The sequence below is a fragment of the Cibotium barometz genome, chromosome 7 (genome assembly GCF_041138505.1).
Source record: "Cibotium barometz isolate CiBa-2024 chromosome 7, ASM4113850v1, whole genome shotgun sequence".
NCBI lineage: Eukaryota > Viridiplantae > Streptophyta > Polypodiopsida > Cyatheales > Cibotiaceae > Cibotium > Cibotium barometz.
This window is the reverse complement of record NC_141052.1, coordinates 54482748-54504377: the sequence shown is the minus strand read 5'-3', so window position 1 is coordinate 54504377 and position 21630 is coordinate 54482748. Positions and strand designations below refer to the sequence as shown.

The following is a 21630-nucleotide window of genomic DNA, read 5'->3' as shown; positions in this document are numbered from 1 at the left end:
TTTAGCATAGTATTCAATATTTTGAACACAATATGCCAAAACAACTATTAAACTTTATATGACTATCGCTTACTATATTGGCAATCAGCCCACATATATGCGACTGATATACTGAGTGAATAGCTGAACTAACTCTAGCATACTCACTGTCTTTTTGTTGGAATGAACCAACACTTTTTAGTCAACCAATTCCTGATTATCCAAACCGAATCATGGTCTCTATTCGTTGTGGATAATCCCTTAGAACTCTCAAGTTTTACATCTTACTCGTTGTCTGACCATATATTTTACTTTCTTTGGCCAAATGTTTATATTTCAAGTGTCGACTAGCTTGAAATATCATTGGATGAGAAACTTCTCAACTAGATACTGGTCAGCCACTTTTTGATCACCTCATCCTCATTATCTACCAAGTGTCCCACACCACCTAGTAATAACAAGATACTTTTGGCAATTCGCTATTGCAACTAGACCCTCTTAAATGTGGACGTCCTTTGGTCTAGCCAATAACTCCTTTTATATCTCACTAATTAAAGTGGGACAATGTCATCTCGGACATTCTTTTTATGGTAGCCATAAGCTTAACAATTGTGATTGGAATGGTGAATAGGGAATCCCAACATCATATCTACCATCTAGGGAATCATGTCACTTATCGGACACTACCCTCTTTATGAGACTTACCGCTAGTGGTTGTGCCTGTCTCAACAAGGGGCCACTATACTTTAGGATGAGTACTATCTCATCACTATGGCACTCCACACATGGGCATGATGCGGATCATCAACGCGCTATCCCTTAAGTGATTACAAGTAAGCACTCTTTTCTTTAAGTTGAAGGTCAAACTCTTGACAACTCGCTTCGACGAGCCTTTCAACCTTTCAACTTCCTTTATCAAGATAGCCATTTGATACTCATAAGACCAAAGGCTATTTCAAACTAGGTACCATACCAATGACACCGTGGCCTTAACGTATACACCATATGATCCTCTTTCATAGTAAATACTTTTCTTGGACCTTGTCCAACTTCTTATGGAATAGGTTTATCATCTTACAAAGAATAGTTCCTATACCATCATTAATCATATCCGTTTCCACCACAAAGGTTTAACTTGGATTGATCATTCTATAGAAAAAGCTATCATAAGCAGTAATATTGGGGACTTTCCCTTTCCCTTAAAGTTAATCTGTCCTCTGAAAAACTAACAAATAGAATTGCAAAGGAACATGTGATCAAAGTTGAATAACCGAAAGAAAGAAATCCACTCAGTGAAAGTTTCCTAAATACATATAACCACATGCTGAAATTCTTTGTGGTGAGGTGACCCAAAATAAACATCAAATGATTTACAAGTAACTTACTAATAGGACACACAAATAACCTTGCTTGTCCTTTTCCTTTTCTCTGGTTTGTGAACCCTCACCCATGTCCAACAAACCAAGCTTAAGGTAGGGGGATTTATTATGCTTGCCGATGCCATCGGTTCCTTAGTTTTCTTAGCTTGATTGCTCTTTTGCTTGTTGTTTCATGGGAGCTTGAAACATAGGACTGCGTGCCATCATAGACGACTTTTGTGCATCAACTGCACACTTGCCTTTGCCGACCGTGCCAAAAAAGACTAGACCCTCTAAGATTGGACCCAACCCTTTTATTAGCTTGTTGCTCTTCACATGTGGCGGGCTACTCTCACTAGTGTCCGGCCACTCTTGGGTCCGCACCTGGTCATTTTGGCTCCGCTAAACCCCACCCTTGTCTTGCCCGGACAGTCGAGCTCTCTAGATTCCCACTAAATCCCGTTGTCATGACACTACTAAAATTTAGGAGAGTTGCTATTTTTGGCCCGACTCTGCTGTTCGTGTCATTGCATTTGGAATTGAGCAGATACCAAGAGTTGCCAAAGTACCTATGACAAATGGGCTACCAGTTGGGATATTTTTAGAGGTGAAGATTATGGGAGAACCCATCTCTTAGATTGGGACTTGTGGCAAGAAAGTGGATCAAAGTGAGATAAGTGGCTTCACACTTGTCAGGAAGTGGATCAAAGTGAGACAAGTTGCCTCACACTTGTCACTTCAGCTATTGTGCGGCTCTCCACTTGTCATTATAGCCTTCTCTTGCCATTTTAGCTCATGGGAGGCCCAAATCTATAAATTGGAGTCCTCTCTCTTCATTTGGAGGAGGCTCTCTTGCTGCACACTAGCCTCTACCACCATTACAGGCTGCCCTAATGATGGCTACTCTCTTTCTCTCTTTCTTGAAGGCTGCCCATGAAGAATACCGGCTGTTGAGGATTGTTTTGGAGGCTTCTATCGTGAAGAAATACTGAAGGCAAGGGTATTTAATCATTTTATTATGATTTCTAGCCACTATACTACTTGTACCAATCCTTGTACTTGTTGTACCAGCCATTGTACCGGTTGTACCAGCCATTGTATCTATTGTACCAACATTTGTACTTATTGTACTTGTTGTACCAACCACTGTACATGTTGTACCAGCCATTGTACTTGTTGTACCGGCTGAATGGAGAGTTGTACTTGCTGTACCAGCTCTATTGCATGAAGACCCATGGTTTTTGGGAAAGAATCAGTACCCACACGGAGGTATATGGATTATATTGTTTATAGCCCGTGTTCCGGCTTGGTAGTCTTGTGTTGGGCTGTGTTATGGCATTTGTATATGGATAATCCGGCATCTCCCGTGGGGAGAGCAAGGCCCTCAAAGCTTGTACATGTTATATTTGTCCTTGGATAATGAAATACTCCAAGAGGGGGTCGGCCCATTCTAGCCTCTATGAGGTGTTAGTTGTGCAACTTTTATTTCCAGCTTTGTGGATTGTTTAATGGTTGTGATTTAAGTGCCGAAATGTTTAATTGTGCTCATGGTCAAAGCGATGCACACCCACTCCCGCGCTTCCCGAGCGAGTTTCAGACTATGTATAATCATGCCAGGTGGTCGGATCAGTGATGGGTGTGGGTGGTTGTGGCTCACGGAACCGCCTCCAAGCCTCTTGCGAGTTAATGCCCAAGAATAGTTGGTACAACTCCCAGTATTGTTCGATTTCGTGTTTCCTCCTCTTCCGACAAGTTACAGCTCGGTTCAATCTTTGAGCTTCACGCTCAGAGATCTTCCCTAGTCTTTCAGTCGTTTGAGGCGAGCATGAGTCTCATGATGCTGGATTTGCAGACACCCTCCGTGATCCAGAGTCCTCGTCCTCTAGAGTATTCGCACTGGAATCCTGTTACACGTGGCAGACCTCTCGGAGGGCTCTGGTGTGTGTCTGTAACGAAAATAATGTCCTTGTTCCTGATCACATCATGCATCCGGCCTGGGTCCGGCCATAGTGCTCCATTGCAGCTCCAGACTACAAGCTGTATCCGTGTCTCATAGGCCGCGCACCTCTATGCGATCACCTTGCCATCAATGATGACATGGCCATCTCTATAAACTGCTTTCTTCCCTTCCGCTTGGGCTGCCCGTACCCTTGGCATGAGCTATTTCGGTATCTTGGCGAGATTTCAAAAACGCATTACAACAATACTTTGTACCCAAGAACGAGATATTTAAAATTTGAGATGACTGGTGAGGACTCAGGCACATTGATGGGAAGTTCAAGGAATTCATAAACCGATATAGGCAACTGATGTTGCAGATTTCAGAGATGAGCAAAATAGACAGATTACATGGTTTTTTGTTTGGCCTGCAAGCATGGGTACCAGAAGAGAGAGAGAAACACAGGCACCAGAAGCCTTAGAGCAAGCCTTGACTGTGGCAGAAAGGATAGTAGACAATGAGGGCTGACGGCCTCTAGGTAGAGGTAACTGGCTGGTTGGCCCAGCTTGGGGTCCGAATAGAACGCCTCAACAAAGGCAGGCTGCAGAGTGGAATGGTAGAACATAGAGGTGAAACGTCTAATTCAAGTACAATGGGACCCAGGGCCAGCAGAGCCGGGGTGCCTAGGATAGGGTATTGTCAGAATTGGAGTGGGACAAGAGGGGCTCCCAATGCATCTGCTAACAGTGGTTTTAGTAGAGAAGGCACAAGTGGCTACGCAGCAAGAAGGTCACTAGTGTTTCCATGCCATATATGTGGTGGGCCACATTGGCCCATGGAATGTCCAGAAAACAAGGTGGAAAGATCAGCACAATCACAAGTTACACTGATGCAAGTAGCTGGAGAGTATGAGACAAGGCAAGTCAGAGTTACAGAAGTCGACGAAGCTGCAGGAAGCCCACGCAGCAAAGGGGATGCATCCCCGCCCGGTGTTGGAGCCGCATAGGTGATTTTGCGGTGCATGGCAGCACATGTACCCGTGATTCAAAACTTGTATTTCCAAGGGAAGGTGCAAGGCAAAGAGAGAGGTTATGCTTGGACACTAGTGCAATGCCCAATTTTATCACTCCGAAGTGCACAGAAAATATTGGTTGAAGTAGGTGAATGGAGAGCAAATTAGATTTCGATGGATACTTTTGAGGTCTTTGGGGGCCTAGTTTGGGTCGATAAATACTTGATTGCATTAATGGACAACGGATTGAATAGCATGATATTGGATATGTAGGGTAATACAATGAAGGTGCAATGTTTTAGGCCAAGGGCTCATGTGTCACATGCACTTTGCATTGTAGTGCATGGTGACAAGATGGCTCATCATCAGTGCATCATTGTACAACAGTAGGACCCTTTAGGATATGAAACTGTCGTATGCTGTGGTCCCATTGTAATCGTCAGTCCAAGATATGTCAGGCACGAGCTACATAGGTCATTCCTCAACTTTAAGAGTGTAGTCAGTCAAGTCCCTTAACCCACTTGAAGAGAATCATTCATGCATGTAGAGTCAGTAGAAGCCTTAGGGTTTGCATCAAACCATGGTCTGCATTTGCATAGCATTCATCCGCATATGCATATAGACCATTGTAGAAGCTTAGAAAATTATTCAGCATTTTTACCATATTTATTAGCATTATTTTAGCATTTTTATCATATTATTTCAGCATTTATCTCATGAGCAAGTTGTGTAGCATTTAATGCTACAGTCGGCCAGCTCTGTAGCTAGCCGACCAGTCACATATGCCCAGCATAATCTACACTCTTCATTAAAGCCTTTACTCTGCAGAAAAATCAGGGTTACTACCTTCTTCTCCCTTCCCTTACACCATGCTTATACTCTTCATTGAAGCCTACACATGCTTCTCATGAGATTTTGATTGGAGCTTTCTCTTGAGCTTATGCATAGTAGCCAAGTCAAACCTTGAGGATATGAAGCTTGTACTCATGCTCTTGATCAACTTGTGAGCACTTCTCATGTCCTTCAATTGAAGCTTCAAAAATGAGTTGTGCATACATAATTACCTAGCTTGTCCTCTTGCCTATTTGATAGCTTAGACAACAAGACTTGAAATTCTCTCAATTGTGCCTTAATAGCAAGCAAATTGATGCTTTGAATCCCGATAGCATCGTTTTGCATCTCATCAATCATCTCAGCATTCAAGCATAAGCGATTCAGCATTCATCCTCTTGGATCATCATCGCTTGGAGCAAAGAAGCATACATCAGCATAAACCGCATCATCAACAATCAGCTCAAGGAAGAAGCACTTCAGCCCTTGCGTTTCTCAGCTTACAGCAGATTTCAACATTCATACACTTCATTGTTTGCTCCATCCTCTCAGGTGAAGGTAAACGCAGCATATTCATGCATTTATCTTGCACATTCACAGCCTAGAACAGTCCCAAAACAGCCCATCTCTCAGCCATAGTTTGCAGCCTTCCTACAGCCCCTTGGAAGAGTGCATTGGCCTTGAGATTGGACATCATTGATGCTTCTACAGCCATGTATAGCTCAGCCTGACTCTTGGTCTTCCGAAGGTCTTGCGTTTGGCTTATCTACAGTCCCAAGTCAGTCATTCTCTTCAAAGTAATGAAGCAAATATCCCTAGCAATAGGAGGGGGCCCTTTAGTGGGTAATTTGGGACCCAATAAGGTGTAAAGCTCTATCTCTCTCTCTTATCTTCTAAAGTGTGAAGTGATAAAGTGGATTGCTAAAGACTCACAAAACTTAGGATAAAGAAGGCGGGGTGAGACTGTATGCCTTTGTGTAGATTATAGGGTCTTAAACAAACTCACCATCAAGAATAAGTTTCCTATGCCAAGGATTGAGTACATTTGAAGCGTTTAGATGCTGCAATTTTTTCACTAAGATCGATCTCTAGTTACCAGGAGGTCCGCATTTTTGAAGCTAACATTCCAAAAACAGCTTTTGGGACAGAGCGTGGTCACTACGAGTTCGTAGTCATGCCCTTTGAACTTACCAATGCACCAACAACCTTCAATAAAACGATGTCCAGGATTTTCGCAGTACTCATTGGTAAGTGTGTTTTTATATTTCTTGATGACAGACTTATATTCTCAGCCACTTGCGGAGCAGCATGAGAAGGATGTGGAGAAAGTCTTGCAACTCTTGCGAGACAATGGGCTCTACACATAGCTATTAGGTACGAAAAGTTCGATACGGTACGTTCAAATACGGTCTCAGAATACACCGCTAAATTTTAAAAGTAAAAATACAGTGGAAGTACGGTCCATTAAAAAAATACTAAAAAATATAAAAATACGGTGGAGGAAAAGGGAGATGATTGAGAGAGTCTAGAGGAGAGAGGCTTGAGCCTTTAAGGAGAGCTTAAGGGAGAGGATAGACTTGAGCAATGAGCACTTGTGAAGGGAGGGTTGAGCAATGTGCACTTGTGAGGATGGGATTGGGGGAGGGGATATTATATAGATAATAGAATGAGGCTCAAGCAAAGGCTAAAGCCTAAAACAGTCCCAAAAAACGTCCAAGAAACGGCTCTCCAAACAGTCAAAAAGCAGTGCCCAGAACGGTCAAAAAATGGCAAACAAAAGGTGAGAAAAAACGAGAAAAAAATGGTCAAATCTCAGTCGATTGTACCGCCACCATATGGAACCGTACCGAATCGTACCTCCTGGGCGGTGCGAGAACCGGGTGCCATTATGGCTCTACAGAAACACCAAAAAGTTTATCTTCGGCGTTGCAGTGGTTCAATACTTGGGCTATATCATCGGTTCCTCCGGGATTCGATTGGACCTCTCAAAGGTTCATGAGATCTTCGATTGGGACATTTTTAAGATTGCCCAAGAGATCCGTTCATTCGTAGGTCTTTGCCAGGTCTACAATATGCATGTTCACCAGTTTTCCAACCTTGCAGCACCTCTCACCGACTTGCTCAAGGGGTTGAAAACTCGTAGGCAAAAAGTCACAGTTACAGACAAGGCGCTTGATGCATTCCGTGCACTCCAGAAAGTAGCCTCAGAAGCACATGTTCTGAAGTTAGCATCTTGGAATGAACCTTTCAAGGTCATTATCGATGCCAACAATGTAGCCAGAGATGCTGTTCTTCAGCGGGACAATAGACTCGTGGCCTACTACAGTAGAAAGTTGTATGTCACTAAAAGGAATTATGATAGAGAGCTTTTGGGTGTGATCACATTGCTCAAACATTGGAAGCCTTTCCTTTATGGATAGGTTTTCACAGTCAAAATAGACCACCAAGCATTTAAGTGGCTTCAGACTATGCTAAATGTCTAGTGGAGTGATCGGTGAGCCAGATGGAGTTAGATCTTCTAACAATTTGGAGGAATGATCGAGTACATCCCTGGTAAGCATAACCCAGTTAGCAAATGCTCTTAGTCAAAAGACCATAATCCAGATCATACAGGAGTCTACCAATCTCGAAATCATTGGAAAAGACTTGGATAGCATGAAAGATTAGTATGTCGATTCCCCTAAGTTTGGTACTCAATATAGTTTGGCGCTCAATTCTGAGCCTGGCCATTACACAGTGCAAAACGGTGGGTTGTTCTATAAGAACCGTCTCTGTGTCATTCAAGAAAAGCGAGCAGTTCTTCTCCACAATGCGCATGACTCCTTAGTTGGAGGCCATCGATGTATCAACAGTATCCTTGAGAAATTGGAACAGTCCTTTTATTGGCAAAAAATGAGGTGTGATGTTTATTCACATATTCATGCGTGTAAGATTTGTCAAAAAGTAAAGGTTCCACATATGAAAAAGATTGGTTTACTTTAACCTTTGCGTATCCCCGACGGACCTTTCGTCGACATTTCTATGGACTTTGTAGGGCCTCTCCCAACATCCACCGGATCTCGCAACACTCAGTGTTCTACCATTGTGGATCGCTTTAGTAAGTTGTGCATGCTCATCCCATGCAAGTATACGGCCACAGCTGAGGGCGTCTCCCGTCTTTTTCTCAAGCATTGGTATCCCATTTGTGGTTTGCTTAGCACCATTACATCAGACAGGGATTCCAAGTTCACCTCGCATTTTTGGAGGGCATTATTCGAGAACTTTGGGACCAAGTTATAGTGTCTAGTGCATTCTATCCATAGATAGACGACCAGATAGAAATCTATAACCAGTTGGTCTTTAATGTTCTCAAGTCATACTATCATGACCAGCAATCCAAATGGGAACATTTTCTTTCATTGGTCTAAGCTATCTTAAACGATACTCATTCATCCAGTGTCGGACGTACTCTGTATATGAGGTAGCCTTTGGTCGCCGTTTCTTCTTTCTTTTGACGAGAATGGTGTCTCCATCTCTAGAGGCTAACAAAACGACGGCGGAGGCATTCTCTGAAATCATTGAGTCAATTAAAGAGCGCTTGACCAAAGCCCAGGAAGCTTATAGCAGACATGCACATAAGTCTAGACGAGATGTCCACTTCAAGGAAGGGGATTGGGTCTATTTGCACATAATGAAACAGAGATTGAAACAAGTGGGTAAATGTTGTCCCAAGCTTTCTTTCCGTACTTTTGGATCTTTTCATATAGTTGAAAAGCTAAGTGACGACTCCATGAAGTTGAAGTTTTCTAACAGTTGGACGATGCATAATGTTTTCCATGTTTCTTAGCTAAAACCATATGTTGGACCAGAAGTTTTTGATGTTTCAAATGAACAACAACCAAATGTGGTCACCTTATGGTGCACCAGTCATTTTTGTGTCAAAGAAGGACGGCACTACCAGGTTGTGTATAGATTATAGAGTACTCAATAAACTTACCATCAAGAACAAGTATGTTATGCCAATCATAGATGAACTCATGGATTAGTTAGGTGGTGCGAAATATTTCTCTCGCATTGACTTGAGATCAGGTTATCACCAAGTTCGAATAGCAGACGAGGATGTATACAAAACAACATTCAAAACAAGATATGGCAGCTACAAATGGATGGTGATGCCGTTTGGGATATCGAATGGCCCGGTCACCTTTGTTACCATGATGAACCAGGTATTCAGAAAACACTTGGACGAATTTCTAATCATTTACTTTGATGATTGAAAGAACACAAAGAGCACTTACGGAAGGTATTCAGCCTTTTGAGAGAACACAAGCTTTACGCAAATTTAGAAAAGTGTGAATTTGCAGTGCAAGAGATAAATTTCTCGGGATTCAAGGTTGCAAAACAGGGAATCGTGTTAGATTCAGAAAAAATGGGAGCAGTCGCAGGATGGGAAAGACCTTGAAGTGTGGGAGCCATAAGAGAGAATTCCTGGGATTTTCAGTCTTTTGTAGAAAACTTATCCAAGACTATGGCAAGCTTGCAACCCCATTGTCAGAAATCACAAAAGGCAAATGCCCGTTTAGATGGACAAGCAACGAAAAAAGTGCCTTTGAGAAGCTCAAGGTGGCAATGTGTTGTGCACCGGTCTTAAAGCTTCCTGAGTTTAACAAGCCATTTGAGATACATACAGATGCATCCAATGAGGCTTTGGGGTTGTACCCTTTGAAGAAGGCCATCCTGTAGCTTATGAATCAAAAAAGTTTGCAAACACAGAGCGGAGGTGGACCACACATGAAAAAGAGATCATGGCAGTCGTACATTGTTTGAGAAAATGGAAGCCTTATGTATAGGACAAACACACCAAGATTTATACCGATAACATCTCTCTCAAATATTTCCAAACACAGTCGAAACTCTCCCAAAACAGGCACATTGGTAGGACTTTTTGGCATAATTTGACATAGAAATTATACACAAGCTGGGAGCACAAAACAACATGCCTGATGCTCTCAGTTGCAAAGCACAACTCCAAGTAGTCAGTGTTGTCTCAAGTGATCTCTTGGACAAAATCATAGCGGCTATGAAAAAGGATCTGGCAGTTTCAAGAATGATGTAGGACATGCAAGAAGGCAGGTCAGCGTTTGGGATGTTTGAGTTTAAAGATGCCTTATTATATGCTCATGGTAAGATTTACATCCCAGATGATGCAGATTTTAAAAAGATGCTCTTATGGGAGTCCATGATTGCAAGTAGGTAGGTCATGGTGGACAAAAAAGATCATTGGAGAAACTCAAGAAGCACTTATTCGGCAAAAGACATCATAGAATATGTGAGGACTTGCCCAACTTGTCTATTGGTCAAGGCGCAACGAGTCATACCAGGCGGATTGCTTCACACAATGCCGGTCCCGACTCGGCCATGGGATGTAGTGACATGGACTTTATGATAGATCTTTCCCCATCCCATGGTTTCAACACAATTTTTGTGGTGGTAGACTACTTCACCAAGCAGGCACATTTCATTCTTGCCAAACCACAGCTTATCTCACAGCCAAATTATACTTTTCACATGTGTTACAAGTACCATGGGCTCCCAACGGTGATTATCTCAGATCCAGATGCACGATTATTGAGCAACATGTGGAAATAAATTTTTAAGATCTTGGACACTTAACTTAGATTCTCATGAGCTTACCACCCCCAAATGGATGGTCAGACGGAGGGGATCTATCAAGGAATGGAAGATTACATCCGCACCTATGTCAAGGCAGTGGGCTAACCATTTGGACATACTGGAATTCCACTACAATAGCTCAATCCACAGTGCCATGGGATTCTTACCCTTTGAGCTTGCCACAAGCAAAGATGTCATAACCCCTATAGCTTTGGCATCAGGGCAGTACTAGGCAAGCGATCCCGACACAGACGAGTTTCTTAATGCTTGGAAGCAAAAGATGAATCTCGCAAAAAAGAGCCTTCTCGAGAGTAAACTCAAGGTGGCAAAAAGTGCAAATCAGCATCGTCAGGATGTCGAGTTTCATGAAAGAGACCTATTATTGGTGAGCTCTTAAAACATCAGTTTGCGTGCAAATTTGACCCCCAAGTACAACCACCGATACTATGGTCCTTACAAAGTCATGAAACCATATAAAGGAGTTACATACAAGCACTTGATCATTCTCAGGTTTCAAAGTAGTTCGACTGAGAGTACTCTCTATGTTGAAAAGGATGGAGGAGAAGAAGAAGAAGAAGATATATTAATGTCTTGCAAAATACCAACAGGTCTTTGAGACAAAAGGTGTACAATGTGTCCATGGAATCTCATCATGAAAAAAAAAAAAGACAACATAACAAAAAAAGCTAACACTAATCCCTAGGTAAATGTAGATAGGTATGCATCATCATTGTCATCCTCATCATGGAGGATCACCATCCTCGTAATCGTGGATACAAAGTGGGTGTTGAGGATTTGATGATACTATCCTTTATGTGGATGACATGTTGCTCACATGCCCTAACGATGGTCCTAATGATGATCAGAATAATGGTAAAAAAGGGGGGAGATGAGAGGGAGAGCTATGGGGGCTTAAACAGGTACATGGCTATGGCATTGAAGCAAAGGGCGAGAGAGAGAAATACAAGAGGCGATCTTCACGACTCAATGATGTGATAGTTGATTGATATTTTCAATGAAGAACCTTTGCAAGACCTTGATCCTAACAAATCCCCCCTCAAAGGATTCCCTCATACTGAGTCAAGGATAAATTTAGGCTCATGAGAGGGAGAGCTATGGGGGCTTAAAGAGGTATATGGCTATGGCATTGAAGCAAAGGGCGAGAGAGAAATACAAGAGGCGATTTTCACGACTCAATGATGTGATAGTTGATTGATATTTTCAATGAAGAACCTTTGCAAGACCTTGATCCTAACAAATCCCCCCTCAAAGGATTCCCTCATACTGAGTCAAGGATAAATTTAGGTTCATGGTTTCTCATGCCAGCTTTCTTGGTCAAGGATAAATCACATGGCTCTAGTTTCATATGCCAGTTATGGGCTCTCAAGGGTAGAGACAAATCAGGGATTTTAGGTCACACAAGCAAAAGAAAAACAACAACACGCATAATGGACTTCTTTTAAGATTCCCACAGATACCATAGGGATTTGGGCTAACACAATCCTTTTCCAAGTGATTGCTTTTACCACATAATATGCAAGGCTTTCCTTTGGCTTGTCCTTTGTATGATACCTTGGACTTTAGAGCAAAGCCTTGTTCTATGATAGCTTCAGATGATCTTTTGTTGCTTCTTTCTTTCTTCTTCCTGTGTAAGGCACTGGTGATTTCCTCTAGGTTTGGATTAGGTACATTCTTCAAGGTGGTGACCAGGTTGTCATACTTCTCAGGCATGCTTTTGAGAACCGCAGCCATGGCATCATCGGTCACTGGAGATTTGACTATAGCTAGTTGAGTCATGAGACTCCTCATTTTGTTGGCAGGTGTAGCAAGAGATTTTCCTGTCTTCAATTGTAACTCAAAGAAAGTATTTTTCAAAGAAAGCTTTGAGTTTTTAGCACCAACACGAAAAAGCAAATCAAGTTTAGCCCAAGCTTCAACAGGTGATTCAAGATTAGAAATGTGATTCAAATAGTCATCACCCAAGCCAAGAGCAATGATGGCATATGCCCTCTTTGCTGTAAGGAATTTTTGTTGTGTTCTGGCTTCTTCTTGAATGGTTGTACCATCATTGGAGGAAGAGGCTGTACCGGTAGCGCTCTTCATGAATCCCCACAGATTTTCTTTCATCAAATTTTCATTTGCCAGGTGTGGAAACTTTGGCCGTTAAACTTGTCTATGATCATGTGAGAGCTCATAGTTGTAGGGAAAATAAAAGATTTTCACTTCATGCCTTCTAGAAATTAGGGTCTCCAAGAAATTAGGGCTTTTTAGAAATGATGCTATAGGAAGCTGTAGCAACACTTTAATGCTTGAATTATGCCCTCAATTTTGAAAATTTATGGAGCAATTAAGATTAATTACTTGATTAAGCATGATTTTGCCAAAAAAAAATAGAATTCCCAAATTTTCCCAAATTTGCTTTGTTCCTTTTGATTGATTGAAGCTGCTTCTGTGCTTCTGTACTAATGGCACGTGGTTGAGAAGCTCAATGTTGGCCTATGCATAATCGTGTGCATACTGTCGAGCTGGATAGTAGGGAGGAAAGGTATTCAAGGCAGCGACGCGGGCAGTACATGTGTGCACAGATAGGATGGCAAGATAAACGACGGAGCGGCTATAGGTCGATGTAGAGCAGTGGCTACAGGCGGCTGGTGCAGTCAATAGACGGTGGCAGAGCGTGCACAGGGATTGTTGTGGTTGGCATAGAGTAGCTCTCCAGGCGATGGTGCATGATGTTCTAGGCAAAATGAAAACGGGTTTCTGCCAGAGATGGAGAGAACTGCACAGAGTGGCGAATGTGAGTCGGCAAGTATTTGAGTCAGCGCAACATTGAAGGGAGCAAGAAAGCTCAACCTTGCTCTAATACCATTTAATGGTAAAAAAGAGGGAGAGCTACGGGGGCTTAAATAGGTACATGGCTATGGCATTGAAGCAAAGGGGGAGAGAGAGAGACAAGAGGCACAGATGTAGAGAACTCAATGATGTGATAGTTGATTGATATTTCCAATGAAGTACATGCAACTTTATAAGTACAAAGGTTTCCCCAATGTCATCACTGCTTATGTCAAACACACAAATAATATCTAGATATTATGCTAGCCCCTCCTAAGAAAAGAAAAAGAAAATAAAGAAAAGATATATTAACGTCCACGGAAGGCCAGATTGGCCTATGAGACAAATCTGTATACAACAAACATAAGTTTGTGTTTACTCCTTTGTAAGAGGATGTTTACTCATACACACAAACAAACACATAGGCAAGACCTTGATCCCAACACAGATTTCAGCTTTCAAAGCTGAATTACATGCGTCATTTGAGATTACAGATCTGGGTCCGTTGCATTACTTGAGCATTCAATTTTTTCAGCCGTCCAAAAGTTGAAACAGTCATCGTAACCCAACCCCAATTATGGAGTTTAATCTAGCTCTCACCCAAGAGAAAAACTATGTTGATTTGTTCCCACTTGAATCCAAGAGTTGAGATAAGACATCTAGTCACGAAGTGCAACAAGTTTCACTGGAATAGCCCTAGCATAGATCCACTTCACAACTTAGTTGTCATACCAAATGGCATCCTGCATTGGTTGTCAGCAAACACTAGCCCACTTAGTGCAAAAAAGTTACAGGATTTTTCATCCACACCTCATCACCTCCTTCACAAGTCAAACAACTCACAAGTCGTGTTGACTCTCCCCACCTCATGCACGTCCATGCATGCGGAACAAATGTCCTTGTGAGAGTTCTCTTAGTACAAGTGAGCACGTTTTGTGTGCTCAAAGTACAATCTCAAAATCTCCTCTATCCAATCCTCACCTAAGACTAAACGGAGACTATCCATATAAAATCTCTTCTCAATTCTTATCCAAGAACTGACAGAGATTGCGATTTCACACAGCCAATATCTGCCATGTCTTTTATCCATACGTATCTCCTTCCTATCAGAAGTTGCCTTTATCACCAATAGACAACTTTCGAATGGAAAAAATACACACCTCACCTGTAGTACGAGGATAGCATGTACAGGCCCATGGGTAGGTGCAAGTGCCGTGTGGCAATGATGATGTGGTAGCAATGACACATGGCAGGTCGTGGACCTGACCAACAACAGTAAAACAAACCGACCAGTAGCATTGGTGCATATGTACGTGGATTGCTAAATTGTCATAATCATATGCTTTCCCCAGGGTTGGACATAAGAGCGCATTTCTCTATAGGTGAAGTGCTAGCCAGGAGTGTATAGTAGGTCACATGGCTGCAGTTGACATTTTCACTCAGCCATATCCATTGTACTAGAGATTTGTTGTATTACTTCTTTCTTGTACATAATACTGACTGTAGTTTAGGACTTTTGTGTGTGCTCTGTGTTATTTTTTTATTCACTCCTTAAGGGGAAAAATGGAGAGTCCATATTTCTCCTAATGGCAAGACCAAATGATGCTTTATTCGGCAATTATCTACCCATGAAACATCATTTAATGGTAGTCTTGGCAATAATTTTGCCAATCAAAAGGTGCACCTAATTTAAAGGGCCCACCAAGCCCCTTCCACGATAGGAGGAGGCCTTTCATGAAGATGCATGCAGAACTTCTACTGCTATATCCTATCGTCGTGCATGGTTTGGGCACCATCTACCCATGCAAAATCATTCATAATAGTGGTCATGGGGTGATAACCCCATTGATCAAAAGGCGTGGGTTGCTTCTACCAAAATCATTCATGATAGTGGTCGTGGTGATAGCTCCATTAATCAGAAGGCATGGGTTTTTCTACCTACCACATGATTTTGAAGGGACCAAGCCACTTCCACAATAGGAGGAGGCCTACATGAAAAAAAGATTCATGTGTCAAGATCACTGCTCAAAGGAGGGAGTCACTCTGTCGGTGATGTATTATATATATAATATGAGAGAGAGAGAGAGAGAGAGAGAGAGAGAGAGAGAGGTAAAACCGAGTTAGTTGTAATTCTTTGGGGGCTCAGGTTGGACTGCCACTTGTTCAGCAATACCTTTTCCAATTTGAGAGGCTTGTGAAGGAGCAATTACCTAGACTAGGAGCTCATTTTGAGGAAGAAATGATCAATCCAAGCATGTATGCAAGCCAATGGTTCATCACAGTATTTTCCTACTCTTTTCCCTTTCCTCTGGCACTTCGCATATGGGATGTTTTCCTTTCTGAGGTTAGTATGTCAAATTTTTTAAATTGTAATACAAAATTGCTATCTGACACGTGTATAAAGGAATTAAATTTTAATTCCCTCATCATCTCAATTTAGAAAAGGGTGTTCCTTAAATAAATCTGTATAAGCTACTATTCTTTTATGGTACTAATAGTTGATTTTTTGGTATAGGGTGTGAAGATAATTTTCAAGGTCGGGTTGGCACTCTTGAAGTTTTGCCATGATGATCTAGTAAGCTATCGTTAATTCTGAAGAATGCATGAAATAACCCTGTGTACTCACGACAGCTGCCATGGTGTCCTTTATGGCATTAATTGTTGTGTTGAATAATTTTTTCTCCACTTGGACTGATCTTCTCACAGGTCAAGCTACCATTTGAAAAGCTGGTTCATGCATTGCGTAATTTTTCAGAAGATGCCTTGTCCCCAGACACTTTATTACCCTTGGCTTTCTCAATCAAGGTAAGCTTCTGAAACTCAGTGAGCAACTTGTGCTTGCAAGAACATGAGTATTTCTTTGCTTAGTAAGAGGCATTAGTTCGCATTTTTCATTTCCATTCTCCCCCCCCCCCCCCCCCGCTCTCACATATCCCATCACTTACTGTACCCTATACATGGCATAGTAGGATCTAGATTTTTCATATTGTATAATATCATAGTGTGAGATCTCAGCTCTTAGTTTTCAGTTTTAGTTTACTGTTGCTTTTTCTTATTTTATCCATGACGAGATTTCATGGACACTACACATCATTTTGGTCTCATAGACCCTTTGGGTCTTTTGAAGATGTCAATCTCTCTCTCTCTCTCTCTCTCTCTCTCTCTCTCGTTTTCCGAGGGCATGGATGTGTGCAACATTGATCATGGTGGTTGGTGGATGAGAATGGACAGGTTTCAAAGAGGCTGGAAGAGCTCCGAGTTGAATATGAGCAGATGAATAATCCTTCACAGGAGGCCCAAAGCTTGAAGGCCAACAAACAGCGGGGTCTGCCAAAAATATGTTGAGGACTGAAGCCATCGGGTGAACTTAGATGCAGCTTGGATTATTGCAAGGGCAGCATTGAGCTCATAGGTGGTCTATCCCCCTTCACTTAGCATGCTAATATTCATTGTAATGCATTTGATAAATGCATTGTAGACTTATCAACTGCATATGTCTGTTGATGTGAAGACTCTTTACATCTTAAGCTAATCAAGATGAAGAAGGTTCCGTGAAGACTGCTTCCTAATTTTCTGTCACTCCACGTTTTACTTTGCTAGGTTTTCTTATTTCCCTTCAACCTTTAGCGCTTCTACACGTCACTGACCAAGTAGGCAGTCATGAATGGCCAATGTGACAGCTTTTCCGGGCAGGAATCTCCACGTATTTTGGCTCCTGGCAGACACCCTACTCCCTAGAAAGCTTTCCTGTAGCCATTCCCTACAATCTCACAATCCTTGCACATAAACATCAAACATAAATGTTGTGTTACCTAGTTTACATATAGGATTTGTTGTTGATAGAAAACAAGGATGGTTTCGGGCAGGATTTAGTGTGAGTCAAGCCATACTTTTAGTTGGTATAGGTGTTGGATATGGAAGTTATTAGATCTGTAAATTGTTTTGCCCATGTGTTGGGCATGTCCTCTTTCATTGGGAAGGAAGTTGAATTGGGATATCTCCATATCCCTTAAGGGCTTGAGCATTGTTATCTCCAAAATTAACATGAGTCTGGCAATCCTCTTCAACAAAACTTGAAAACCAATCCTTATGAAAAGTCATATGAGAAGGTGCATTGGAATGAAGAAACCACTCACGACCAGGCATATAAAGAACCTACCAAGAGAGGATTTGTACAGATCTTGAATAACCTCTAACTAATCTTTAAAAAGCTACCTTTGGTTAAGTAATCCAACATACTTTTGGTACTTCTAATCTCTTGCAAAGCAACCGACTACTTTGAAAGAAAACACAAATGCGGAAACAGGATCAACACAATACACAAAGCATTTAATTATTGAAAGAAGTGGAGAGTAAACAATATTATTGCTTGTAAAACTTGATTACAAATTGATGGCATGTGTGCTTTGGGTAAGGAGCTTTCATGGTGATCTAGATAGGCTTTGGACAGAGGATTTCTTGCTTACAAGAGTGATTATAACACAATGAACTTGATGATGAACTAAGAGTGTCAAACTAGTCTATAAGTAGTTCCCAGGGCCAGCATGGACCTAGGTTGGCTAGTCAGCCAACCCATGACCTAGTCCAAAATGACCAATTGACCATATCATCCAATTGGGATCATATTAAACTATAACGTAGGAACTCAATGTAGTTCCCACGACCATTTGAGACCATCTGGACTCCCTCATAACTTGTGAACAATGTGTCCTTGGTTTGTTGCCTAATGCGGTCAAATAACTTACACAAGCATACATCCTACTTGGTAGAGTGTCTAGTCTACATAAGCCGTCTTCTAACCATTTGGCCACACTTGGCTGCGTTTCTCTCTCTTGAGTGTGTGCAACACTTTTTGGTTTGTGCGACCAAGTGCTGTCGATGCTTATCAAAAAGCTTTTGTGACCAACCGTATAGTGTGTGCAACACTTTTTGGTTTGTGCGACCAAGTGTTGCCAATGCTTATCAAAAAGCTTTTGTGACCAACCGTATAGGAGATGGGAAAAAAGGAGTTGCAAGGAGAGCCATATCACCAAGTGTGCGAGATAAAGGAGCTGCAAGGAGAGTCATATAGAGTAAATTAGCACACAATATAGTAGGCACAACAGAATTAAATCCATCGTGAAGAACCACACGTGGACCTTGTGACCATGTGCGAATAGTAGGCCCTTGAGAATCTTATAAATCAAGACGAATTGAGGGGAAAAAATGTGCAACTCAGAAAAAAACTCGTGTCAATAGTGTGTTTGTTGTAACGTTCTCTCTCTCTCTCTCTCTCTCTCTCTCTCTCTCTCTTTCTCTCTCTCTCTTCTTGATACTATCTTCTCATCACCATCTTCTCGGCAATGTCTCCCTCTTATCCATTTTTCCATGGTCCCACCCAAGAAGTGTATATTTATTGGTTATGCATCAAATGAATAAGCATACATGTTGTTTGATCTTCATGAGAGGAAGTTGTGAAGTCATTTTTGATGAACACAAAAATAAACCAAACAACTTTTTTTCTTGGTTTAATAAACGTTGATGATGTGAATTATGAATAGTTTTAGCTTGGTGATAATTTGAATGGCTAGCACTTCTTTTTCATTTGATGCATAACCTTGATGTGAATTATGAATAGTTTTAGCTTGGTGATAATTTGAATGGCTAGCACTTCTTTTTCATTTGATGTGTAACCTTGAGTTATATTCACCTTCTCTATCTAATCTCAAAGTCTTAATACTTTTTTTCCAACTTTGCTTTGAGCTTTTAAAAACATTCAAAAGATCTTGTGATTTGTGCTTTAAGAAATGCGCCCATTATTTACGTGAGTAATCATTAATACATGTAACATAAAATAACGAACCTCCATGAGATTTTTTTGGTGATCATCCCTGTCAACAAGCATTCCTCTTACTCCATATGTTTGCATTCCCATCGTGTAGGGTTCACAAACACTTGAATTTATTGTTTTTGGAATACCAAGACCCATACCTTTGTCATGAAGCAATTGATGATTTTGATAACTCAAATGTCCAAACCTTTTATGCTACAATTGAGTTGTCATTCTTTGAGCATATTGATCCACAATTGTGTCAAGCTTATAAAGCTTTGCCACAATTCACTTTTTTCATCCTTTGAATCTACCAAAGCATATTGATCCAAAATTGTGTCAAGCTTATAAAGCTTTCACACCACAAGCAACAACCTTGAATTTATTCTTCAAAGTCATTGTTGATAAGGCACATGTCGTAGTAAAATTTCACTTTCATATCTTGATTAGTAATACAACCAAACTAAAAGCAAATTTCTCACTAAATTTGGAATCAACAAAGCATCTTTGACATGTCCTTTTTCACTGGAAGGAAGTTGAATTGGGATATCTCCATACCCCTTAATGGCTTGAGCACTATTATCTCCAAGAATAACATGATTCTTGCAATCCTCTTCCACCAAACTTGAAAACCAATCCTTATGAAAAATGACATGAGAAGATGCACTCGAATGAAGAAATCACTCATGAGGCATATAAAGAACCTACCAACAGAGGATCTGTACAGATCTCGAATGACCCCTCCAACCAACCTTTAAAAAGTTGCCTTTGGTATAAGTAAGCCAACATACTTTTGGTACTTCCTAATCTCTTGCAAAGTAACCGATTACTTTGAAAGAAAACACAAATGCGGAAGAAGGATCAACACAATACACAAAGCACTTAATTACTGAAAGAAGTGGAGAGTAAACAATATTACTGCTTGCAAAACTTGATTATAAACTGATGGCATGTGCTCCAAGTACGGAGCTTTGATGGCAATCTAGATAGACTCCGAACAAATGATGTCTTGCTTCCAAGATTGAACACAATAAACTTGATGATGAACTAAGAGTGTTAAACTAGTCTATATGTAGTATCTACGGTCAGCATGGACGTAGGTCGGCTACGTCGGCCGGTCCAAAATTGCCAATCGACCATATCATTCGACTAGGACCATATTAGACTATAATGTAGGAGCTTGTGCAACTCCCATGACCATCTAAGACCGTTTGAACCCTTAAACGAGCCTCATAAACACTTGAGAATAATGTGTCCTCAGTTTGCTATCCATCGCTCACTAATACGTTCAAATAGCTTGCACAAGCATACATCCTACTTGGCGGAGTGGTTAGTCTACATAAGCTATCTCCTAACCTTCTGGCCACATTTGGCTACCATCTAGTGTCTAAACTGGGAACTGTTGAGTGCCCGGGTACTCACCATAATGGCTATTCCTCATAAAGGGGCCTTATTAAATAGAGCACATCTATCACCCATGGAAATAACATGAGGGTGGAGCATTGAGAAAATACTTTTCCAACACACTCTCCATTTTCTTTTCTTGTGAAGTAACTTTGGAGGACTCTTTGAAGGAGGTTTTTGTTGCCAATTGATTTAGTATTCTTTGTGCTAATCCTAGGAGGTATGTGTTATTGCACCTTAGTTAAGACACTTCCTTGTAGATTATTTGGCACATGCCATATTATTCTATTAAGAAATAACAAAGAGAAAAAGAGAGAAAGTAAAGTTCAGAAATCAAATGAGGTAAGTGATGCTTTTCCTTATGATTCTAAGAGGATAAGTTGAGGATACATTTATAAGATATTTATAATAAGTAATTATGGTTGAATATGAATATTTAACTTAATGATGTGTTTGCAGTTGAAATACATGAACTTTCATCGTTTGATTATTATGTGTACTTCCATTTTCTACTAGTCTTTCATGGGTTCTCAACCACTTTTCATGGCTTTGTCTAGTAGTTGAGTTGTTTCTCATCAGGTATCTCACTCTATAAATGGATTTTGATTAACTAGACAAGGCCTTCATTATTTTCTATGGAGATCTAATTTATATGGACATCTAATATATATAGTACTAATATGTATCCTTATGTACCACCATTCAAGAAATTATTTCACAGGATCAATACCATGTATTCCACCTTCATGAGCCTTGCCTTTTGGAAAACCACATTGAACTTGCGAATGAGATCCCTCCAGAGAACACTTACTAC

At 41.0% G+C, this 21630-nt stretch overlaps 1 protein-coding gene across 1 annotated transcript in view; it reads left to right on the top strand.

The window, feature by feature from the left end:
• The window catches only part of LOC147637189 (uncharacterized), a 39126-nt gene extending 21967 nt beyond the window's left edge, over positions 1–17159 (top strand). The window contains exons 5-8 of the mRNA XM_086800808.1: positions 15750–15947; positions 16119–16178; positions 16310–16408; positions 16835–17159. Of these exons, the coding sequence (XP_086656934.1) occupies positions 15750–15947; positions 16119–16178; positions 16310–16408; positions 16835–16948 (471 nt within the window). The 3' untranslated portion in view covers positions 16949–17159. The remainder of the gene's footprint in view (positions 1–15749; positions 15948–16118; positions 16179–16309; positions 16409–16834) is intronic.
• The last annotated feature ends 4471 nt before the right edge of the window (positions 17160–21630 follow it).